Source organism: Oculina patagonica, chromosome 12 (assembly GCF_052425735.1).
Source record: "Oculina patagonica isolate OP01 chromosome 12, crgOcupat, whole genome shotgun sequence".
NCBI classification, from domain to species: Eukaryota; Metazoa; Cnidaria; class Anthozoa; order Scleractinia; family Oculinidae; genus Oculina; species Oculina patagonica.
The window spans coordinates 32321576-32347093 of NC_135769.1; the positions used below are offsets into that span (position 1 = coordinate 32321576).

Sequence of the window (25518 nt, forward strand, 5' to 3'; positions counted from 1 at the left end):
CAAGAATAATGAAAATTCTGGTTATAATCCCCCCTGGTTATAGGCCCATCTACCTGGAAACAAAAAAATACATCCAGTTATACCCCCCCCCCCCCCCCGGATATAAGCCCCCCTCTGCTGGATGGCAGTACTGAACAGGGCTAAATGTTGCTTTATTATGACATTTTAAATAAAAAATGTATTTCAATCAATTTTTATTCTGCTCATAAGCCCCCCTCCTCTTCTCGGATGTAAGCCCCTCTGTTAAAAAGCCCATCCAAAACCCCTTACGAAATTGTATAAGCCCAAGGCTTATAACCAGGATTTTATGGTATTTCAGTAGATTAAGGTACAGTAGGAGCCAGTCTCCCTGCCAGCTAGCTCACTGTCTAACTTCATTCAGCTGACCTTTTATCACGAAGTGTGGACTGAATATTATTAGCAATTTTTTTTTCACTCGATAGTGATGTTAACAAAATTTTTCATAACAGTCACTATCCAGTGAAAAAAAACCCAATCACATTCGCTAATAATATTCAGTTACTGTTGACATCTTTTTGACAGCGCTCCATTGGGATCTGTTTGTTTTTACCAATTAAAATCAAAGAGGAGTAAGGAGACCAAAATTGACTTAAAAGTGCCACCGTAATGTAAAGTCAACCCCAAATGTCTTGAAATTTGATGGGTTGAATGAAATTATGGAACATCCCATCAGAAAGCTGTCAATAAGAAAGTGCGTATCTGTTAATGACTCACTCTTTTGACTGTTGACTAAAAAATAACACACTGATAACACTCGTGTTTTTATTTTTGTTGAAATACTCTAAGCTAGCCTAAATTTCAGACATCCCTCTGTGCTCGCCTGCTTGCCAGAAGGGACGTCTGAAAATTTGAGCCTAATGCCGTCCGGTGACGTCACTACACTTTGGTTTTAATTCATGCGGAAAAGTTTCTGTCGAGGCCATGAAATTGTGAAAGAAAAATCGCTTCAATAAAGGATTACAGGGTATAAAATTGTTTTAATAGTAAACTATTGAAAACTTGAGACAAATGAATGAGATTTTAATCGACTGCAGGCTATATTCTTTTACGGGACCGATTTAATCTGAACTGATTTGCTTTAAGCTTATCTAGCGATCAAAATATAATATGTTACGCAGCGAACAAATACAACACACTCGTGAGTACTTAAATGAATCAATTTAGACGGTTACTGAGGCATCAAGAAACGGAATTCAATACAAAAATATCCTACTTGACTGTGGGCACTGAGTTCAGAAATCACTGGCGCATCGAGGCTGCAGGACATAAGCGTCGAGGGGCTTTGTTGACAAAACAAGAATACATATATAAATTTGGCAAAACACTGCATGTCAAAGCAACGAATGCCGCCAACTTAAAACCTACCGATTTCCATTACTATTCTTCATCCGTAAATGACTAATAAATTCATTTCTGGGAAGGTGAACTCCTTCGAACTCTTTCCAAACCTCTCGCGCGGTAAAATTCAGTCATAATTTCACATAATTATGCAATTAATTTTTAAATCAACCAATCAAAATCACTACCCGGTTTTCGGGTAGTGACGTCACCGGACGGCATTAGGCTCAAATGTGTTCAGACGTCCCTTCTGGCAAGCAGGCGAGCACAGAGGGATGTCTGAAATTCAGGCTAACTCTAAGCAAACTTGTAGAAGACAAGCTTTTTTATAAAATAGAAAATCACAACCTTACAATACAAATTGCCTATGGTCACAAAACTTTTTAAGGAACGTTTACACAGGAAATTTTTGTTGCGGAACTCAATGCAATTTTAACGCCACAAGATCGCAGAAGACTTCCTGCAACTTCGGTGCGACAAAAATTGCATTGTGTTGCGAGACAAAAAACCCCCGTGTAAACTGGGCTTTAGTTCTCCCAAACTTCCTTAATTCTCTGCTTGCATCAGATGCATAATCATGACAGATATAATAATAAATATTAATTTCTAAATAGCATGAAGAGCAGGAAGGAGAAAACCTTTAAAAAACTGTTTCCTATGTTAACCCAACAGTTCAGTCTCAGCTTTCTTGTCCTTAACGCTCACACCCTTACTTCCTAAAATATAAAATCTCAGTGGCTTAAGAGCTGACTCAGATCCATAGGAGTGTATTCCTATTCTTGTTGATGTCACTATAGTAATGTCTTTCTTTTGAGGATTCTTGTCATCTTCAAGCCAGAACCTATCTGAAGTTGCCATGTCTTCCTTATTAAGATTAGCTTTTTCAATGCAAAGAGCTTGACAAAGCTTTGAAGGCCCATTGGTCAACTGAAAGTCTTTCAACTTGCTTCCACTGTCTCTTCGCTTGATCCCTCTGAAAGATTTCATAGAATCTAATCCTGGAATATAAAAAGATCTGGCTTTGGCTCAACAGTGCTGGTGTTTTACTCTGTTTTCCATAGCATGCAGCAGCTAAAGTATTGCTACCCCCCTCCCCCCATCCTCTAGTCTACTGCAGGTTATTTTTTTCAACAGCTATGTTACTAACTCGGAATTTTGCCAGGTTTTTTTTGAAAGTAAATTGCCTTGCTAAAAAATAAGACGCAATAACCCAAGCCAGTGTTCACACCTAGACTGTCTGATCCGGAGACCAACCCAGGCCTTAAAGGTCACCATGCAATGTTTGGCCTACTCACAAATGCTTATGCTAAGAAACATGAATATACTCTTCAAGAACAAATGTACACCCATTTCCCCATGAGCCATTCCATTTTATATCCACCCCCCCCCCCTCCATTGATGAGGTAAGTCAAAATGGCTTTCCTTACTTTTAAGGGACTCGCGCTATATAGGAAAACAACTGTCTAAATGCACGCGCAAAATGGCGCAATTAACTGTAAAAGCGATGTACACGCAAAATGATAAATTTATTGAAAAAAAAAAAAACGCATCACGTTTGTTCTTCAGCTCGCTTGCGGTTAGTTCCACTCCAGTTTGCTTGCGGTAAGTTCCACTCCAGTTTGCTTGGGGTTAGTTCCACTCAGGTTTGCTTGCGGTTAGCTTTTATTTGTTAGTAAGCAGCACTTTTTTAAAAAATTGTTAACTGTAACACTAGTGTAGTACTACTTTTGTTTACGCCATTTTGCGCGTGCATTTAGACAGTTGTTTTCCTTGTCCCTTAAAAGTAAGGAAAGCTGTCAAAAGTTACCCCCGAAGAAAAAAAGATCAAAGTGCCGACATGATACCCCCCTTCAGAAATAATCCAATTTTTGAATTTCCTTCAGAAAAAAAGCCATCTTTTCCCTAACCCCCTCATAAATATTCAAAAGATCGAAAGTGCCGACAGGGCTACTCCCTCAGAAATGACTTCAAAAAAACCCTTCAGAAAATCTCATCTTTAGGGGTGGGGGTGTGAAGATAAAATGGAATGGCCCCATGCCAGTGAGTTAAGAACAGTTACTGAACCCACCCTGGAGAGGCTCCAAACCTCTAATCAACACACAAGCGCCAGGTTCCTGACCGCTGATGTTCAGACAGTGATACATTCCGTAAATAATGTACACATAAGCTGTTCCCGGCGCCATGTACATGGGCTCAGTGCGAGAAGTCCGTTTACCTCCAAACGCATGGCAAGCTTTGTCATTCTCACCCAGATAACCTTCAGTCTCAACTATCCGTCCACACAGCACCTCTTCATTGTCAAGAACACGATAAAGCAACTTTCCCAAGAGTTGTTTGGCCAAGTCTTCTGTGGGTGTATCGTAAAAAGACCTGCCTAGTTTGTTCAAAGACGAGCTTTTGTTCTCAAGCTTCAGTTTAGCTTTTTTGTTAGGTGAAACACATGAAATATCATCAGAGTCTGTTTTGAAATAGATGCTTTTTTCGCCTTCTTCTTTGATTTCAACTGACAAGTCTTCTTTTTCAGTTTTGTCGTTTATACGAGGCCCGTTTCGATTTCTCTTCGCCGCCTTACGAGCCGCCATATTGTTTCTGTCGATTTGATTTGTTGTGTAACTCACCACGAAATGCCCCTAGTCGCGCCCGTAAATATCGGGGGGCGCACTGTCACTTTAGCCAAGTACTGCAACACATCAATGATTTGTTTGTCGTTTGTTTGTTTGTTAATTTATTATTTTTTTTGTCTGCATTGCATCTTAAATATTGCAAAGGAGAAGAGTAAATAAGATATTTTTTGTTCGTATTTTTTATTTCTTATCTACAATTTTTATCTCTACAAAATAGAATTACATCATATCTTTTACAAGTAAGAAAATAATATTTTTAAACAGACCTATACAAGACATCCAAGTGTTATTCTAATCAGGGCTTAGGTCACACGCAGTTCACAGCTCCCTAAACAAGCCATGAAATTATTTTAGTACCAGTAATAATGAAACGCCATAAAACGTGCACCAAATTAAACAGATAGTCTGATAGGGCATTACATGTATTAAAAAAAACTCAAAAGGAAATATTTATGACTACAAAATGACACTATTCAATACATGATAATAAAATTATTATATATTTGGCAGTATTTTATGGGTTTTTTCTTTGGTTGCAGCACGTTCCTGTAGTTTGGCCAATAGCATTTCACAGTCATCAGCAACTATAAGAATATCTTTGTTTTCACCATACACAAACCCTGCCTTAACAGCATTTTGAATCTGAAAAGAAAAGAAAAACCAATAAATAATATCACTGCAGTATTGATAATGCTAAAAAATACATGTAATATTTCCTTGAAAGAGAAATCTTATCCACGTACCCATTCCAACAGGCTACCCCAATAATTTGCAACATTCAAAACTCCTATTGGCTTATCATGGAGTCCAAGCTGGTACCTAACAAATAAACAAACAAACTTAATCAGACAGTTAAAAAGAAATTGAATTTCCAAAATTGAATGGAAAGTAAAGTTACCAACTCTTTGTTGACACATGAAACAATGATTTTAATGACTGCATTCTCACCATGTGATCATTTCCAGAAGTTCTTCAATGGTGCCATAACCTCCTGGCAAAGCTATCAGAGCATCGGCCTTAAGAAATAAATAAATGATCTAAGCTTCAGAGTAATAAGCACAAACAAGAATACGACAACTCAGCTCAGCACAATAGAGGGAAGTATGATTTTAAAGCCAAGGCCTTAAAAACTAAAAACTAATGTGCATTCAAGCCTTCAGTCAGATAACTTCACTCTACAAATAATAACTAACAATCATAATGATATTTATTATTTAATTAACATAAGTAACACAATTATGCCTAAAATATTATTTAATTATGTTACATGAAAATTCTTAGCCCCATAAAATTAAGTAAGAAATTATATAGAATTTATTTTTATATCCATATTTGTTATCAAAAATCAATGGAAAGGGCATAATTATTGTATAAACAGGAATGCTCACAAAAATGATAGATTGGACATGTTTGAATCAGAAGCTGAATTATTTTCAACCCCCCACATTTATGTCATCTTTTACACTGCATATAAACTATAAACCAAAATAAAAAGCTTAGATCTGTCTCCTATAACTACCTGTTCTAGCATGCTCCTTTTCCTGGTATGCATATCTTCAACCAGTACTGTTTTACCAACACTGTCCAAGTCTTTAGGATCTAAAAATAAAAACCAAAGCTGGTTTTTATTTGGAATTGTTGTTTTTTCAGGAGGGAGGAAAACCGGAATACCAGAGAAAAACCCTTGGAGCAAAGTGTGAACCAACAAACTCAACCTGCATATGGCCCCAGGTATGAAAATTGAACCCCAGCCATACTGGTGGAACGCGAGCACCCTCCCCACTACTATCCCTCCTCCCCCTAAAAAAACTATTTAAGTAAATATAGCTCATTTCTCATCCTTCACCAAGGTTAATGACTAGGTTAATGACCACCAGGTACCAGCTTGGACTCCACGATAAGGGCCAATAGGAGTGTTGAATGTTGCAAATTATTGGGGTAGCCTGTTGGAATGGGTACATGGATTAAGTGACAGGGGATGATTGAAGGATTTTTTGGTGTTGAACTTTTCAATATCCTTGAAATCCCAAGTACCCCCCCCCCCCCTGGATCTGACAGAACGTTATTGGTTGTAAATGAAAACATTCTGCAATGCTTACTTCTTGTAACAAAGAACTCAGGAAGAAATCCAGTGACTTGACAGCCACCGTCAGCAACAGTCTTAGCTACAGTACCCATGAGTCCTACATTTCCTCCTCCATATATGAGGTTAATCTTGTTTTTCACCAAGCATTGGCCAAGAGCTGTAAATAATTTAAAAAACAACAAAATATGAACATGTTTGTTATTAAAAATATATGAAAACAGTTTGAGCATCAAAAACATTATTTTTATTTCATTTCCCCTGACTCCCCTCTCCTCCACGATCCAAATGAAAAACAATAGATGAAAATCAATGACAACGGATGAAAATTGGTGATTATCAATACAAAATCAATGGAAATCGATGAAAGTCGATCATGTTCAAAGTCATCGATTGGTCAGACCCCCGGATCAGACCGGCCAGAATATTTGGCAAATTATAAAAAACTTGTAAGACTTTAACAATTAATCCCTATAAAAAATCTAATAACAGATAAAAATTACACAAAAGTTATTCAAACAATGGTACCTTTAGCGCCTTCCTCGAACCTCGGATCATTACCTAAGCTGGAGCCACAAAACACAGTAATGGTCTTCAGCGCCATTATGAACGTGGGGTAATATTTTGCCAGGCGTTCCTATGATCTCCTTCCCAGGTTCCACTCGATCATATCTGCCGTTTTGAACATCTGCCGGCCCCCGGGTACCTGCCCTCCATGCTCCATCTATTCTCGATCCATCGCGCAGAGAAATGACCGTGACGCCTAAAGTTTGCAGTTTTTCGAGAACCGTTTACTGTTCATAGCTTAGTAGAGAATGGCAAAGATTGCCCTGGAGAAAAGGCTCAATCGCAAGACGTGAGGGACACGTTAGAGATTTCAATTTCTTTTCTCCTTTATTTTTTTTTTGGGGGGGGGAGGGGTGCGGGGCTGATTGAGAATTTGATGTGCGTTGAAGACAGACTACATGTTCTTGCCCATTTTGCCTTGTTTTTCGACTTTTCTCATCGCGATTATCTGTCCCATAAGACTGACAGTAACCCGCCATCAAGAAACTTTCTAGCCGCTGAATAAAGATTGCTTTAATCAGTCGTGTCAGCACTTTTTGAAGCTCATGTCAAGTCCAGAAAAATAGCCATGAAGTCTGCACCATTTTGACAATTTTTTACGGTTAAACGAGTGTCCGAAAAAAAAAAGAAACGGAGATGTGATGTTACACGCGTTTGTCAGAAAAGCAAAAGTAACCCGTTACATACGTTTATTCATAAGAATTATTTCTTAACTTCAAACTTCATTCGCAATTCACATATTATTTTATTCACATGCAGAGCTTAGCTTGCCATTAGAAAATTTAATAACTCACTTATTTGCAACAAAAATAAAATTCCGCCCCATTAGAGTGCGTACTTTCCTCGCCACAATGAAAGACTATATATTTTCTAAAGCGGAGAAAATGTAATAAATTACACCGTTAATCGGCTAAAAGTAAATTGAAAGAGTAGCAAAACGAAATGAAAAGTGTACAACTAGCTGAATAACAACTCAAAGAAGAGAGAAACACTTTAACAAAAATGAATAAGACGGTTTGCCTGAAGAGCACAATGTTGACCAACCCGACAACAACAACAACAACAACAACCTTTGTCAACCGAAAATGATCACCCCGCCCTTTTACATCTCTTTTTATACCATACTTGATAATTTGCTTTGTCCAGTCAGAAAATTTTATAAAGAATGTTTGCACATCGAATGAAACTTGGGTATTCGATAAATGTCGCGAGAAAAGCGTACCCTTCAATCCTCTAATGGGGGAATGCTGTTTTTATTACGGAAAACTTCTGTGTGCTGCTGACTTGCAAATATCTTTAAAAGGTTTGAAATGTAACAAGAAGGCCCAGACTTAATGTCGAATTTTTCGTGACCAGAAGCCAATTGTTTAACTTAAGAAAAAAATCGGAATCTTCTATGTTAAGAAGCGTCTTTGTTACCAAATGTAGCCAATGGTTTATGCTCAAAGCTAGTGTCGACAAGTTTCTTTGTTTTGTAAAACGTTGAAGATCGTTGAACAATGAAGATAGTTTTATAAATGTAAATCAGGAACGAAACCACAATTCAATGGATCTTGTGAACATTCTGATTTGCGGCTTATGAAAAAATAGATGAAAATTACATAAATCGATCATTAATTATTGAATGTAAAACGCTGACATGATGGTCTGGAAAGTCTTGTCTCTCCGCATGAGCTGCAATACTAACCGGTAGAACTGAAATTAAGAACAGTTAAAATCCACCGAGTCTTGTAAATTACTTCCTTCGAGTCTTGCGGACAGCAATGTGGTCAGATATCATTCAATGCAGCGTTAAAACTTTGCTCATATCTGTTTGTTTTCTTCTGGGGAACGCGAATCAAGTGACTAGTTATCTTGACGGGAAATGCAACGAAGCACAGTTGCCGCGAAACTGCTCACCTCTTACAAAATGTCCAGCATGTATCCGCGTCTCATGGCTGCCTAGAATGCCTTATGCTTTCAAAATTGGTAACTCTAGTACTGCGGGAGGATTTCTTCATGGTAAGTTTCATTTATATAGTGTTATTCATACGCGGCTTTTGTTCAGAATTTTTTATATGAAAAGGTGTCGATTCAGTAAAGCCGTACATTTGAGTTTCTAATCCACCAGCCGTTTACGAGCTTTTACTGTTTAAATCTAAATAAGAGATTCATTTTATCTCAAAGACACACCTTTCCATCCATGTACTAGCTGCAAAATCGGTAATTTAGGCTGGCTTTTGGTATTGCAACATTTGTTTATATTTGATACTTAGTTTTGTTACAATTGTTGTTAATTTCAACAGCTGTAACCTTTTCAGTTCATTTCACACACATCTCACGGTTTTCTCTCTTAGGTACTTACGGTTTCGGGAGTGTTTCGTTTTAATTGTTTTGTCTACTTAAACGTTTTTGAAATGGAAAAAGCCAATCTCATCTGATGAAAGTTTAATGAAGTCATTTACTTTTTTTGTCTCTTTTTGAGTTGCTCACTCAGGCACTCAAGCCACTTAGCCACTCAGTGCAGAGTAGAAAACACAATTAAAAATAGGTTAACAGCCCGCGGCGGTTTTGGTTTAAAAGAACTTTGTTTTCAATTTTGTTGTTATCACGCTTTTTTGGCTCGTCAGTCTCACGACGAGCCCAAGGAAGCTACAATATTAATGGTTTTCTTTACTGAAGTAATGTTTAATAAGCGAGCAGCAGTGTTTTATCTCGTTTAATCACGAGGCGAACCGGTTTTTTTGTTTGTGTCCTGAAGGAAAAATGACAGGGCCGTAACTAGCAAGAGGCAAGACGAGGCACTTAAAAGCAAAATATGTTCTGTTGGAAAATAATAATCCCCAGTTGAACAATCGATTTTTCTCAAGAAACACCCCATGAAAAAGTTTCCGAAAGAGTTTCAGAACTTCTAGATTTCAAAATTTTCTGGAAGGCATGCACCCAGAAGCCCCTAGCAAGATCATGCCTCCGCTATGGGAAAGGTGTGACGACGGCCCTGAATGGGTCTCCTACTTGATCACGCCATGTAATACTTTTTTGTGACCAAGAATGCTCTATCAAGATGGCTGGATATTGGCCGCGTTTTTTTTGCGTAGTTTCGGACTTTGCCCGTGTCTCGGTTCTTAATTATAAACACGCAAAACTGAAGAACTTGGGTAATATCCAGCCATATTATCATCACGCTTGGTCAATAACCCATACATAAATCTTAAAATTGTAAAATCGGCTTCTGTGATGACATAAAAGAGGTTATGTTCTACCAGTAGAATACCACAAAAAAATGCCATCTTGCAACCGTAGTGGCTTTGAAGTATCATCAAAAAATGCAAACAGTCGGAAATTTAAACGACAATCACTGAGATATTTTAGCAAATAAAACTTTTCAACTTAGCGCTTGCCTTTTAGTTAATTTATTTCGCTTCCACCCTTCCATCAACGTCATGTTCTTTTGTTTTTGGTGGTAGTCATTGTTCTGTGTTTGTTTTGCTGATATTTCTTTTGTTTGTGCTCATTTTCACGCTATAATTACCTAGCATTTATAGTATTGAGAGCTTTTTCCTGCACTTTATAAACATATCATTGTCTCATTCCTTTGTATTAAACATGTTAAAAGAACTCAGATATGAAATTAAATGTGCAGGGCGTTGTTGTTTCCCGAAAACTAAGAAAAAACACTTGTAAAAGTTTAACGCAGGTGCTTCATGGTGGGGTCTAGGAGCCCTTCCCGTCTCTGATCATTAAAGCTCAAATTTGTTGTCCGAGTTGAATCACCCACAAGTGAATAGATTGTTGTATTTATTTTGCTGCAAGCTTTCGCTACTTTACTGCGACTGCTGTATTTCGAAACGAACTACCTTAGGTGAGCAGAACATATAAAAAATCTATCTGGTGGGCTCGCTAAATAAAACCAGACCTTTCTGCTGTTCAGAATAGAAACCCCATCGCAGACCTAAAAGGTCAAATGGGGTACCCAAAGAGCGCACGTGTATATCAGTTAGTACCCCCTCCCCGCTGCAATATTTATTTGTTGTAGTACTAACCTGCGACCAGGCTCTCTGTTTAAACAGTTATTACGAGTTCTACATAGTAATGGCTGCCATAATAAAGAGCGCTTTCTCTAATAAACCAACCCTCGACCCCAAGGTTTTTTTTTGTGGGAAAAAAAACTAAATAAATTTTCTAATTAACAATTAGACTACGAGCCCAAGTTTTCTATGAGCAAATAGTCAACGAGGCGCAGCCGAGTTGACTATCGCTCATAGAAAACGAGGGCGAGTAGTCTAATTGTTTTAGTAGAAACTCTAAAGGATTGCAGTCCAAAACCTACAATATTGTGCACTTTGAAGACAAAAATCAAGAAAATTTACCGCTTAAAGAGCTACGCGAGCGCGCGATTGTTTTCTATCGGCGAATAGAAATCAGTGGGAGAACCAATCAGATTCGCGGATTTCCATTAGAACACAGCTGAGTTTCTACTAAAAGAAACTAGAGTGATTGCTCATACAGCGTCTTGATGGCCTTTAAATCTGATTGCGTGACAGAGTACAACATAAGGAGCGTGTGTGAGGGTCATAACGTAAGTTTTAGGCCTGATATCTCAGGTTAATCATTTTACTCAAGTAGTACGTGATATTGGACGTCTGGGCGCATTGAACCGAGACTCCTCCTAAAAGTTTTGCTTTTGTTCATTCAAAGCTACAAAGCAGGATATTTGCATTTGCATTCCCACCTATTTACAAACTATTTAAAACTCCTGCTTAGTTAGAACGTGGGGTGATCCAGATCCACCCCAAGGGATTGGCAAAAGTCGAAAGAATTTGAATTTTATAAGCCACAGCGCGGCATTCCATCGATTCATCGAAGAAGCAAGTAAACCGGTCGTCAAAGAAAAATCGCTGTCGCCAGTCAAGAGGGAACACGTTAACCAACGGAGGTTATATGTCTACATGAAGAGCAAAATGCACAGGTTTTATGTGCTGGTGTGCTATATTTTCTTGGCTTTGCTGATTTACGTGGGGAAAATTGACGCGAAATGTTCGTCGGAATCGGCGGGCCAAACATGCCGTCACGATCGAAATATCTGTCCTGCCTGTATCGATGTTTCATGGCTGGTTCGACCTCCTTATACTTCTCAGGGAATAAACACTACTGAAGGGATATTGCCAGGTAATTTCTTCTAGACCAGGACCTGTTGTTCTATTGCTGCGAGTGAACCGTTTTGGTGCATGTACTGAACGGGGTACATAGAGTAGAAAAATGACGGGGAGGGGGTGAGGAAGACAACCTATGCGGCGCGGGGGCACGATGGGAGAATTATTAGATGACCTCGGTGTTATGTAAGTAATTATGATTATCAACTTAACAAAACAACATGGACTTTTTCCATAAACAGAGAGAAGTCCAAAGACTACTGCAAAACTAATTCGACGGGTGATATATTAATTTGCAATATTTTGGCAGGTCAGACCTCAGGCCCGTAACTAGCTAGACGAGGCACTTGCCTCGTCTAGCTTTTAACCAAAAATTCAATAAAGAAAATGTTTAGTTGGGAAAATAATTCACAAATGAAATCACCAGTTCACTTGAGTTTTATTCACTACAGGTTTGTTAAATCTTATGTTAAACAAGTGTTGTGGTAACCACAGCTCAAGCTGCTGGCAAGTGAAATACGCGCCGCCGGAAACAGATCCCGAGCAGCTTCTCCGCGTGACGCGTGACACTCACGTAATCTACCCAGTACTGGTCGATAAACAGGAAGCAGCAAACGAGAAGCTGAACATGATAGGCCTCGTACCACCTGCCAGTATTGCTTTTGTCGTTCCTAAAGGAAAGCGGGAAAGTTTCCCAAAGAAGCTCTTGATGGCTGTATTCGAAGCTTGGCCAGTGTTGATATTGACTATTTTACTCTCAATTTTGGCGGGCGTTTTTCTGTGGCTTTTGGTAAGTGACATATGTTCTAGTACTAACAAATTTAGAACAAGAGTTTTGGAACAGTGTTCCTTGTTTGCTATAATTTTTGCACCAAAAAGCAAGGAGATCGCGGGTAATTTGATTTGCCTGCCGCCAAAGTAGATAGCATGCACCTGCTGTAGACAAGCGTTCCCTTCTCTTTTTACTTACGGCAAAGACGTAAGAGAAGACGAAACTACCGCAAGAAATGTTGGATAAGAGAGCTTTTTCAAAATCGTTATCAAGTGGGTGAATACCACACCATAGTAGATTTAGGAAATGCGTGAAAATGACAAGTCATTTTATCAATACTTCCGGATGACACCTGAAAGATTTGACCACCTCCTTCCTCTTGTGTGACACTGAAATAGGCTCGTCATCCTCGCTTAGGACCAGGGCGTCATCGGATAGCGGGTTGTACTCTTGCATAACACCGACAAAAGCCTCGTTGATTTTATTAACGAGGTCTCGGTCAGTGCAGTCCGTGTGAATTCTTAAAATGGACCTAGTACGTATGATCAGCGGCATGTAAAATGTGGAAGCTGCGTTTGTCGGGCGTTTGTCGTTTGCGATGTCCTTCACGCTAAAGAGCAAGAAGTTAAATTTTAAAGCGCTGCCGCTTGCGTTTCTGTTCAGTACTTTGTAAATGCTTCCCAAGAAACCTCTCTTGAGCAAGATGGTCAAGTATAGTGCCGGGGAAACGGTCTTTTCATCCCTTATGCGCCAGCTCTGATGAATAACGAATTTACGATGCCTTCTTATAATTTGCGTTCATAATTATCCATTACTAAGTTATATTAATCTCAGGGAAAAAATTACTTTCTGTGCTTTGAGCGTGAAATATGTACAGCAAAAACTACGAAGATTATTTGCGAAGGCTCCATGAAAACGTTTTCATAATGACCGCGCGCTAGAATGGAACGAGCTTTGAGCTTTTTGACGTCATAAATTGGTGTTTCTGATGGCTTTGCGATCGAATTGCACGTGCTTTGTTATGTTACATTGCTTCCTTTTCTCAATGTCACTAGCACTTCACACGCTAAGAAATTAAAGATTATATCTTTCACATCTGAAAATGTGAAAATCCGAAACATTCCTATGACCTTCCGCTCCGCTCCTACTATTATAATTAATATTCTTATAACTCACTTCGCAGCACTTAACTTGCTATCAGCAACTCCTAGTAATATAATAATAGTTATCTTTTCTTCAACATTTTGATTGGTCGTAGAGTCATTTTGAAGAAAAATTTATGGAATTAGTTCTTAGATCTGAGAAACTGCGTATAAATTTGTTGTGGAATTGAAAGCAGGAGAAAACAGTCTTCATTTTGTGGTAACTACACTTTTGAATGATTCTGTTTCAGGATACTTGGTTTAACAAAGAACAATTCCCACGCAACTTTTTCAGAGGCTCCTGGGAAGGATTCTGGTGGGCGTTCGTCTCCATGACAACAGTGGGGTAATAAAGTAGTACAGTATACCACTAACGTTAGTCCTTTATTACATACATTTCGCTCAAAGGCTGGCATTTTTCTTTGAGCTTTTTTGGGTGGGGGGAGGGGGGGAGGGGGGGGGGGAGACGGATAACTGAAACGAATTACAATGAAGCAGCGATATAATCGAAGTGCCAGAGACTAAGAAAATGTTTTCGTTATAACGGGGTTTGCAATTGGTTATTCTGTTCTAATACATTTTACTGTTAGTAACTGTGGCCGGACAAACGAATATCGGTCGTTATACGGGGATCGTCGTTGTAAAGAGGACCATTATATCCGGCGGGGTTACACTGTAGTTTATGAAAGGTCAAGCTGCCCTCCAGTCAGGAATGCCCGAAGTAAATAAACCACTGGATCATGTAAACCTTTTATGAACCTTAGCATTAAAAACAAACGTCGTTGATGTATTTTATTTCGATTATCTTTGAAAATCTAACAATTTTCTTTAGAAGTCAACATGGCCTCTGTTGAACGTTTTTTAGTCCTTTAACAATTTTAATTTGTTATGAAAAACATGCAGATATGGTGACCGAGCGCCCATATCAGTGCTTGGACGAAGCTTTGCAGTGGCCTGGATTTTAGTAGGAATTTGTATTTGTTCAATATTCACTGCCACCTTAACAACCTCACTCACAACCATCAGCTTGGACACCAAGAAGACCCTACCAGGCTCAAAGGTGAGAAGGTATTTCACATACAGTGAAGAATCGTATAATCAGACGTTCAGTGCACAGACACTCTTGTTACCGAAATGCAATGTAAGTGAAATGCGATGTAAGTTTGCAAGTGGCAGGGTCGTAAAAAAGAAATATACCAAGCTGACCTTACATTTTTTCTGATGCTAACAGCATTTGGCCATCCGACTGTAACGGATGTTCTGAAGAGCTCATACACCACATATAGAGCATTTCTCTTTTTCAAACTCCCTCTAGGCAATCAATATATTTAGATCAGTTTCAAAACTTTTAAGAACAAATAGACGATCTTTCGCTTTATAGATTAAAATGAATTAATTTTTTTGTTATATATATTTATTTATGTCAGTTAGTTTTTCTATTTTATACTTAAGATTAGTGTATGTTATTTGCAGATACTAGCACCATAATTGTCAATCCGAATTGAAATAAAGTTTATGAATGTATGTAGGACGTCACATTGGTACCGTGAGTTTAAAAGAAACAAACTGTTTTTCTTCTTATAAAATAAACACTTTATTATTTTATCCTTTATTAGTTTATTCTAAACGCAGTCTACTCAAAGAGGCATTCCAGCTAACATGTCAAGCGGATAAAGCTCTCACTGCAACCCCGTCGTATTTTATGCTCACCCATTCTTTAATATAAAAAGAAAATGACAGGAGGGGCAATATTACGTCTCTCCGTTGACCTGTAAAAAGAGTCCGTTGCGGAATAAATCTACAAAGCTATCTATAGGGAAAAGATTGGTAGCTACCTATGGAGCCATAGCTTAATTACATTCTAGTCTACATTTATTGATTGTCTGTTCCTTTTTCAGGTGGGAGTTCTAAAACGCTCGATAGAAATGGCACTAGGGATGCAACAGCAAGCTGAATTAGAACGTAAGTGATGTAATAATTAGAAAATAATAACAACGACCGACCACAAAACTGCATAGTGAAGCAATGAAAACACGAAACAAATATACGTAGCCGACCCCAAGGGTGGGAAAACACATGTGAGCGAGTCACGATTGGTTTTTTTGTTTTGCATCTGATTGGTTGAATTCATTGCGCGTTTTTTAACCAATCACAGAGCGCAGCAAAACCAAGGCAATTCTGGATTATTGTTTTACTGTATATTTTATTTTTCTCGCATTTTCACACGGACACTAGAGGACACAGTCAGACAATAATGCGCATGAGCGTACCATTGTTTGCAGATCTCGTGGCGTTAAAGAAAATAAAAAAAAGCATCTTATGATGCATTTTTGCATTATGATAATCATACGATTGACCAAAGGTTTTTAGAGCGTCATCAGAGTTTAGCTTCATCTCAAGAACTATGTGTGACTAAAAATACATTTAGCTTATGTTTGCTATAATATACTAAGTATTATTTAAGCGTTCAAAAGTTTATAGCTTTTCTTTTTCAGTCTACAATTCTGTTGAGGAAATGAGAGAAGCCCTGGACAATGGAAAAATTGAAGGTAACTTTTCTTTTGTTGTCCTCTTTCTCTATTTGTATATAATAATAATAATAATAATAATAATAATGTTTAATAGACACTCATTGCAGTATAACTGAATTACAGAGTAAAAAACAAGCTAAGGTATAAATATAAACTATTAATTACAATATATATACAATATAAGGTTCTATTATAAACAAGCTAGTTCGAGATTAATAGCGAAAAGTGACGAAGTCCTGAGAACGCTTCGTTCCTCACGTCGAGGCAAAAGAAAATGAAGAGGGCTATTTACATCCTGAAGTTTACAGACATACTGCCGGCAAAGATGTTGGCGCCGTTCTCTCAATGAAGTGAGGTCGAGCAGCCGTAATGCCTCCTTGTAGTCGAGGGAGGGACTCTCTCAATATTATTATCTAAAAAGTCAGGAATGTTCTGCCAGACAGGGGCGGCATATTCTAAAATAGGACGCACTATTGTAACAAATACTTTGGCCAATGCTACCGGCGTGGCACCGCATCGCTTTAGTATCCTTAGGGAAAAGAGTCTTTTGTTCGCTTTTTTAACAATATAGTCTATGTGGTAGTCCCATTTTGAGTCGCTGCTGATGTAAACCCCAAGGAGTTTGTATTTTGAGGTTCGTTCAATTACGTTATTTCCAAGTATAATATGATTAATTACGAAATTATGGTTACTCATAAAATTGATCAACATTTCGTTGCATTTAGAAGGATTAAGCTTCATCTTGTGCTCGTTTGAAAATTCAAAAATATCGTTGGCAGCAAAGTTAAGCAAGCTTACACTATTTCTAGGGATGATTTCTAAGGCTGTTGTGTCATCGACAAACTTAATTCTAAGGTTCCAAGCACATAGGAGGCTGTTCGTCATAATAGAGAATAGGATTACTCCCAACTTGGTGCCTTGGGGGATACCTCCCTTAGGGGTCTTCCAATCAGACACAATGCTCCCGATTAAACTCGCCGATCCTGATACTTTTCTCTGTAACCAGCAAGTGTGCCAGCATGAATTTTCACACAAAACTTTCCTCCACTAATTTATATATTACCGACAGAAAGAACAGCTTTTTACCATCTAGAGTAGCATCAATAGGTATGGTTGAAGAGGATTGATGATGTATATAGCCTAGCTGGATTTTGACGTTTGTCTCTAAATAACACAAATTTAGACTTAACTAGTTCTGTTGCACTATTACAGGTGTACTGTTGGACAGTTACCAAATTAGTCACTATACGGACACCCTGTTTCCAAACACTGAGTTCAAAACAGACGCAATCCTTAAAGAGGAGACGCTTTCCTATGGCGCTGTGGTCAATGACAGTTATCTAGCAAGGTGCTTTAGGAATTTAATCGCTGAAGACAAGTACCTGCTCTATGACTTCACCAGACATGAACTTACTAAAACATTAAAGGTGATCCTTGAAAAATTGTTGAAAATTTTGACTGAAAATTGCAGAAATCGAATTCAAATGAAATTTATGTCTCTTTGTCGTTCTAGTTGTCTGTCTGTCTGTCTGTCTGTCTGTCTGTCTTTCTGTCTGTCTCTCAGTGTCCGTATATGTCTATCTGTGTCCGTAGAAGTTTCAAAGGTACGTGAAGGTACATTTCCAAGGTACAAGAAAGAAGTGAGATGCGATAAATAAGACCATTGCCCACGACTTTCTCCCCTCTAGCCCGTATATACCTCATGCGGTAGAGCGAGGTAACACTAAAGGGGTCGCCAGTTGGTACTGTATAACCGATTTTCCCTTGAGCGCAATGTGTGTTGCTCTGCCTTGTACGGTTTGGTTTCCCTTCCTTGCTAGGGTAAATTCCCAACAGTCGTCAGATAGAAAATTTATAATGATATCATGTTCAAGATACATCGTCAGTTGTGCAAAAGTGAACAAATCGTAAGCATACAGAACACCTGCATTTTGTTCAATTTTGTACCATCTGAAAGATTCGTAGTGATTTAGTGATAGTTCCCTTGTTCTCTGTTTGTTTGGGCATGTTGAAGAGGACGAAAAGCGATATAATTATTCTTTTGTATTGCTGTTTATAGGGAGGAGGAGAAGATGAGGCGGTACAGAACTCTCAAAGTATTTTTGATCCTACAGGGGATTTGTTTTATCCTTCCTTGTACACTTGCCTGGCTCTAGTGGCTGTTATCTTTGTTATTGGCTTGGTGGCCGAGCTGTTCTACTTCAGACCAGGCCGGTCGTGCAAGAAAGGCAAGTGTTTTAAAATGAATCAATTTATTTAGGTAAGAACGTATAGGATCGGTAGATATTTGATCAGTTACACTTCGCCAATAAAACTGAAATAATCAAAAAATTCTTTCTTGAAAAAAGATCACTATACCGTTCTCCAGGAGAACAAAGCAGTTTTCACTTGAGTGTCGAAAGTTACAGTATACGAGTTTACTTTGGCTTTGCATTACTCTTCGGTGATTGGTTTAAAAAAACTCGCGCCACCCTAGAGCAAAACCCAAACCAATCGCTTTAGGCAATCATAAAGAACATAGACAATTTAGTAAACCAATCAAAACTCAAAGTAAGTACATGTATCCGGCACGGAGCGAGGGAAAACGTGCGCAAGCGAGTCACGATTGGTTTTGGTTTTACTTACCGTATTTACTCGAATAAATGCCGCGGCGCTTATTAAATTTTTCGCGTCTCAAGTGCGGCGGTTATTCGAGGGCGGCGCTTATTTGAGGGCAACGCTTATTTAAAATTTGGACGCCAAAAAGAATCTAATCATTTACAGTAATTGAAAATAGCGTCTTTTGATTGTCAGTCTTCGTCTCGTGCTGAAGAAAGAAGTAGCGCTAGCTGTCTTGCAAAGTTCACGGCCTTCACATCATTTACAGAGCTGCGTGTTGCAAGAATGTTGGATAGAAGAACTTATGGGCGAGCGCTAAAACAATAACTTTGAACTGCAAAACATCGCTTTTGATGAAAAAGGAATGTCTAAGTTTGTTTTAGAGTTGCTTTGTAGTGCTGTCATTAGTTAAACGGAATTCCTTAAATAAGCGCCGCATCGGGACTGCGGCGCTTTTTCGGGGGCGGCGCTTATTATCTTTATTTTCCTTTATTTTCCGGCGCTTATTCGAGTAAATACGGTACTCGCTCACACACGTTTTTCCACGCTTCATGCCGGTTAGTTTGAATGGTTCATTGAAATGTCTGTGTCCTTTGTGATTGGCCAGAGTGGTTACTACGACTTTCAATCGAGAATCGCTCTAATCATCTTTTGAATCTAATTCTGCGTTGCAGGAGAAAAGCTTACAGAAAGCATTGCTATGACAGAACCTGATGAGAAAACTCCACTCGATCAACTGGAAAAGGAAATGATAATTGAAGTGCAAGCTTTGTTTAACAAGTACCGTGAAAAGCTGGAACAAAGTGCTGAAAATAACGGCAACGCCCTCACTATGCATTCTTCGGTGTGAACTGTGTGAAGAGACACATGATAAACCTGTGTTACAATGTTTAAATGCAGGAGATAGATTACCGGCAACTGTTTCAGCTTAACGTTGCCTTTATTTTTTCCCTTTCTTTTTCCTGTGGTGAAATGTGTCGAAAAGACCGTCGAATTGTGTCAGTTTGAGAACGATTTTGAGCCAACCGCGGGTACAAGCTGAAGTGATGCACCTGACGAAGCAGCCACATTTTTGGCGGAAAATTTGTTTATCGTTAAAATGCTTTGAATTCCCCGGACCCCCATTCAAAGGTTGGCGGAGAGGGCTTATTAGAGAGTCGGCTCGTTTCGTTCAGCTGGCGCATTTAAAATGGTTGTGTTACAATAAAACTGTAATAAAACAATAAATGCTGTTTGTTAATAAGCCTGTTTATGTCTTGGTTAACTGAGGAAAGCACACGTCAGATTAGCTCAGTTGGTTAGGTGCCAGCTTTCAACGCGGTAGGGTAACAGGTCTGAATCCTGGACGAACCACTATTGCGTCTTGTGTACACAGGACCGGCCCCAGATGATTCCGGTCCGCGACCAGACCGTATCACATATTTTTTTTTCACATAAACCTTTCTTTTATGAGCGTCTCTTCACACGGGACCGATCCGGTACCGTTCGTAGGATCAACGTGAGACAATCAGCTCTTTCTACCAGTTACTCATGCGCACAATATAAGAAGCGGTATCGAACCGGATGTATTTGGGACCGTCCAGTATGATCAGAACGAAAACTGCATAACCGGCTCGTAAATAAGCGCAACGGTCTGTGTCCACACAAAGGAGAGGGCCAGAACGGTTCCAACACTGGACTTCCTCTTTTGCAGGTCCAAAATATCGCATTAGATCGGGACTGGATTACCTGGGGCCAGAGGGAGAGGAGGAATCACGGACGAGCCCCACGCAGACGCGGGGCCGCGCTCTCCCACGAGAGAGAAAGCGTGACGAGCCAGAGCGCGAGGAGGCAGGCTCACCGCCGCGCCGCAAAAAAAAAAATACCCGTCTGGCACCCAGGGTAGGACTGGATAGGCGCAACGGATGGCGGGGTCCGAGTTAACGATAAGTCTGTTCGGTCTGATTTCCTTGAAACATGGCCCAAGTCTATGCCACATCGTATTGAAATTTCAATTTGTATGGACCACCCCAAGGAAAAAGCACAGACCACCCTAGGGAGCACCCGATCCCGATACATTAGAGGATCTCATAAGCAGTAACTGATAAGCTCATCACGGTTAATAAATGATACAAATCGCTTTTATTTTAAAAGCACAATTATACAAAGATCGCAAACGTAAGTTTTTTTTTTCGTTGAGAGGTTGTGGCATCTATCAAATAGTTTAAAAATAATACAGCCATCTTGAACCAAACAGATCTGCGGGTTCGTTTGTTTTCTTTTAACCTCCGTGTCCTAGTTTATTCTGAGCCTGAAATGTAATGATTGTCTTTGTTTCTTGAATTGTTTCTAAAATTGGAATGAAAGTGAATAAGTGAAGGAAGAAATTAACACTTGTTGGCTAAACTGTTTGTATCGGTGCAACTCAAGCTCCTATGACTATCAAACTACAAGAATGCAGTTTTTTTTCTCTGATTGTTGTGCCTTCCAACAGACCTTCTCTTCTCATGCGCAAAGTTCACTGGCACAAATTGCAAGTTTATCGTGAGGAGCTCGAACTTGATCGGCTATATCTTCGTCTTCTCGGTGGAGACCGACTTCTGCTTCGTGATTTCGAACGAGACCGGCGTCGTGGAGACGGCGATCGTCTTCCCGCCCTAAACGAACCACGGAATCTGGCGGGCGGGGATCTTCTCCACGCTGGCGGCGGGGGACGGCGCCGCGGGGGAGGTGGACTGGGTCGGCGAGCAGGTCTGATGTCGCGCGGCCTGATGGGTAGCACCATCTGTGCTGTGATCTCTTGTCCATCAATTTGTCCTCCATCCATGTGCTTCATAGCGCTATCCGCATCCTCTGCGTCATCATAGTCCACATACGCAAATCCCCTGGGAAGAAAATTAAAGCGGTCCATAGGCAAGTCTACTGACTTAACGTGGCCGTACACGCTAAATATCTCAAACACGTGATCCTTGGTGACGTTGCGTGTGAGATGAGCCACGTACAGCTTGGTGGGTTTGGGAGTCGGGCTTCGTTTACGTCTCCTTGGCGAGCGCGAGGAACCAGACGAAGATGATGAACGCGCGCGAGGTCCGCGCTTCGCGGGGCTGGGGGACTTGGAAACGGACTTGGAAACTGATCGCCGTGTGGGCCTGGTGCGAGGTGGAGGAGTGGGTGACTTGGTGACTGGAGATTTCTTAGGTGACTTGGGGGGAGGGGAAGCTTTTGGCGACTTGATTTTAGGGGGAGGGGGTGGTGCTTTATCTTTGATTTCTTTGGGTTCTTTTGTGACTTCTTTCACTTCTTTAGTCTCCTTTTCCTTGACTTCTTTCTTAGCCTTGGATGTCTTGCTTTTCTCATTATCTATGGAACAAAATCAAATTAAAGGTCTGAACAGAAACAATGTGAAGGTGCCAAAGGTTTGGAAAAATTTTGCCTGTAAATGGTACTTAAGGGTGAAGTTTGAGCAACTAATGTTTCAAGAAGTATTTTCCGAACCCAAAATTCCTTCCTTCACCATCAGCTTTTGTGGTACTTGACAAAAAACACATTCTTATACACTTCTGGATTACGTGTCCTGAACTTATTGGAGGTAAGGCAAAACAGAAATCAATCACCAAGCTCATTTCTTTATCTTCTCCCCTTTTTTTTTTGTTTATCTAATTCTCAAAATTTAACACAGGGTTTTTTTCTTCCCTTCATATAAGGCAGCATATTTTTTTTTTTTTTATATATATAATTTTTTTTTATATATATAAACCCCTTCATGGATTGTTGCAAAATAATGACCACTAGAAAATGTATCAATATGAGGTGTCAGTGCAAACTTACAGGTGAATTTTCTGCCATTCTTTTGGCCACTAAGCTCAAGATTGAAGTAGGCTTCTGCAGTAAAAGCAACCAACCTCCAATATAACTGGAGTCTATTATCAACTGCTGGTAGGAGTTTGATTCAAAAGGTTGCATATCAAACCTTTTGAACGAAAATAAGCTCTGGGGCTTATTACTGGAATTTAATCATTGGTAAATTACTTCATGGCATTCTTTTTGTTATGTCATTTAATGTTAACATGAACTTACAAATTACCAGGACTTGTCAAGACCTGCCAATAAACTTCTACACTTTTTAGGCCTTTCCAGCCCTGGGAAATGGCAAAAGAAAAGGAAGTGGGAAAGAAAAAATGATAAAGAAATCAATCAGTTACTTGGACTTTTTTTCTTTTCCTAGCACCTTGTGTCACTGACTGTTAAATACAGTCGAAGCTCTCTTAATGGACACTCTCCTGGGCGGACAGCTCTACTAACGGCCACCTTGTTTGAAACCCCATTTTAACTCCCATACAAACTCTGTATTTTTACATTCTCGTAAGCGGACATTCCCTTAAGCGGCCGCGGACACTTTCAGGGATCACGACTTAGACGTTTTCTTTGTTTTTAAGCTCCCGTAAGCAGACACCCCAAAGAAGAACCTATTAAAAACCTCTGTATCTTGCTTTTTTATCAATCAACTTCACATCACCATTTGTCACAATAATTTTACAGTAATTACAGTACCATATTTTAGTGTTCGTTTTGTCGTCATCCACGTCTGTCTGTTATTGTTAGCTGGGCAAGCTCCCGTAAGCAGCCATCAATCCCCTACAACCCTGGTGGCCGCTTACGAGAACCATTCTCGTAAGCGGCCAGCTCCAGTTACGGACATTTTTCGCGTCCCGAGGGTGCCCGCTTACGAGAGCTTCGACTGTATCTTTCTTATTTCTCAGCCAAGATTACCATACCACCCACACAATCTTGTGCAGTGGTTTTCATTATCTTTTGCTGGGACAGCACACACAGAATTGTGAACCCCTAAAAAGCTGGTCGTTCAGTTGGCATTTAAAAAACTGACAAAGGCCAAAGTTTTTTGGTCCAAAAATCTTTTAATTTTAAAAAGTTGTTTCTAATGTTTACACAAGTCAGTGTCAGGCAGAAAAATTTGTCCCTGACTTCAATTTTAGCAGTTTTCTTATATTCATGTAAAAATCATTTTTTTCAAACATTTCCACTCATCCACAAAACTAATCCTAGCAATATGCAGAAATTTTGTCACGTAAACCTAGTTATATGGCCTAGCTCCCACAAGTCTCCTGTAGTTCAAAGGCAGGGTGGCCAACTGGTGTCTAAGAGGTAATAGGCTACAACCTCTACTACCTTTTCTGAGCTACCGTGACTAGCCAACTTTTTTCTGTGTTATTCACATGTAGAACATTCAAGTTTGTCTAGAAAAACCGTGCGTTTTTCAACTGAACCAATTAACGTTTGGAGCGTCAACATGCCAAGCTTGACAGCTCCACCTGTGTGTTTTGCACATGAAGCAATGGTTTTCAACACTTTTGTGTTGACTTTTTATATTTCTTCAATGAATGTTGACAGCAAAGGGAAGCATAACATTTCTGGCAAATGCTTCGACAGCAATATTCGATGGTTTATTTATTTTTTACATTTTGGGGGGATTTTTTTAACATTAAGCTATGTTAAATGGTTCACTTGTAAAACGTGACAGTTTGTCAGACAAACTTGAATGTTTTACATGTGAGAAAACGCAGAAGAAAGTTAGCCCTTCAAGGTAGCTCTAAAATGGTAGTAAGTACATTAAGACAATCTTACCACTGCTGCTGCTACTCGATCCACTACTGCTTGAGCCGCTGCTTGAACCGGAGCTGCTGCTTCTACTGCTACTGGATCCAGAACTGGAGCTACGACTACCAGAACTTGACGAGCTGCCAGAGCTTGATGATGAACTGCAATCATGTAATAACAAAACATAAGAAAATAACAACAATATGGTGTCTTTGGTGAGGGTGTTCCATTTTACAAGTTATTATTTTCCTTAGCAACTCTTTGATGACAAACAACCACAAAAACACTCGCATCTCAGAGAAAAGTAGAAACTGAAATTTTGCCTGCTCTGACTGATTTACAAAGAACTTGTCCAACATAAACATCAAACAACGCGATGTTTTTTGTAATGTTTGCATGCATGATTTGGGTTAAATAAGCCGATATTCAAATTTGCTGTGGCTATATAGAATTCTTTTAGCCATTCTAAGATTCTGCACGTGTAGCATTTGTTGTTTGATTCGCGTGCAAGTTTATACATCAAGGTTACAACTGTAAACAAACATGCACACTGCACGTTGTCCGCATATTCTTGCATTCAGCTCAAATGGCAATGAATTTTGACTTATCTATATAATAATGAAGTCAACAAAAACTTTAAAGATGGTATAATTAACCACATTTTCAAAAGGACGCAAAAAATTTTTAGGTGAAAGATGCAGTCAAGATGTTATAGTTCACCTGCTGGATGAACGGCTGCGTCGCCGACTTCCCTTGTCTGTAGAATTTTTTACACTGCTTTTGCCTTTATCTCCTTTGGTTTTAGCTTTTCCTTTACTTGACTTTACTGGGCTACGGCCCCGGGTGCTAGAAGTGCGTTTCTTTTCCTTGTCCTTGTCCTTGCGTGGTGCCGGAGAGCGCGAGCGACTTCTGCGACCCCTGTAAAACAGCGGAAATAAGGGCGAAATTATGAAAAGACCATTCTAATAAGTACAGAGAACTAATTTCCAACATCTTTAGAAGTGCACAGCATCATTGAAATGTTTAGAAACAATAGGATGGACGAGGATTTTACAAGAATCTACTTACATTTTGCAAGTAACAACTCAAAAAGCCGCCAAGATGGCCGAATCCAG

The 25518-nt window shown here is 39.5% G+C and overlaps 4 protein-coding genes across 6 annotated transcripts; 1 reads left to right on the forward strand and 3 right to left on the reverse strand.

Moving 5' to 3' along the window:
* Positions 1-145: 145 nt before the first annotated feature.
* LOC144633205 (putative 3-methyladenine DNA glycosylase) lies at positions 146-3991 on the reverse strand. 2 transcript variants are annotated; one of them, XM_078492022.1, is made up of 2 exons: positions 3575-3991; positions 146-2357 (listed from the first exon to the last, which is right to left on the reverse strand). In XM_078492022.1, the coding sequence occupies exons 1-2, from the start codon at positions 3939-3941 to the stop codon at positions 2020-2022; spliced, it is 705 nt and encodes a 234-aa protein (XP_078348148.1). In that variant the 5' UTR covers positions 3942-3991; the 3' UTR covers positions 146-2019. The 2 variants fall into 2 exon arrangements, with proteins under 2 accessions (XP_078348148.1, XP_078348147.1); XM_078492021.1 differs by having other exon boundaries at positions 1556-2357; positions 3428-3989.
* A 167-nt stretch (positions 3992-4158) lies between these two features.
* On the reverse strand, positions 4159-6685 carry LOC144633216 (uncharacterized). Its single transcript, XM_078492041.1, has 6 exons — positions 6595-6685; positions 6083-6226; positions 5503-5582; positions 4932-4999; positions 4727-4802; positions 4159-4625 (listed from the first exon to the last, which is right to left on the reverse strand). Exons 1-6 carry the CDS (start codon positions 6668-6670, stop codon positions 4479-4481), a joined length of 591 nt encoding a protein of 196 aa, XP_078348167.1. The 5' UTR covers positions 6671-6685; the 3' UTR covers positions 4159-4478.
* A 1567-nt stretch (positions 6686-8252) lies between these two features.
* Positions 8253-20064, forward strand: LOC144633195 (uncharacterized). Of its 2 annotated transcripts, none has more exons than XM_078492008.1 (9): positions 8253-8634; positions 12218-12555; positions 13931-14025; positions 14583-14739; positions 15578-15641; positions 16175-16228; positions 17423-17637; positions 18270-18438; positions 19483-20064. In XM_078492008.1, the coding sequence occupies exons 1-9, from the start codon at positions 8397-8399 to the stop codon at positions 19656-19658; spliced, it is 1506 nt and encodes a 501-aa protein (XP_078348134.1). In that variant the 5' UTR covers positions 8253-8396; the 3' UTR covers positions 19659-20064. The 2 variants fall into 2 exon arrangements, with proteins under 2 accessions (XP_078348134.1, XP_078348135.1); XM_078492009.1 differs by lacking the exon at positions 8253-8634 and adding an exon at positions 11222-11781 and having other exon boundaries at positions 19483-20063.
* Positions 20065-20910: 846 nt separating this feature from the next.
* Positions 20911-25518, reverse strand: LOC144633200 (uncharacterized). Its single transcript, XM_078492015.1, has 4 exons — positions 25472-25518; positions 25124-25321; positions 24431-24564; positions 20911-22147 (listed from the first exon to the last, which is right to left on the reverse strand). Coding segments are annotated over exons 1-4 (1155 nt in total). The 5' UTR covers positions 25474-25518; the 3' UTR covers positions 20911-21326.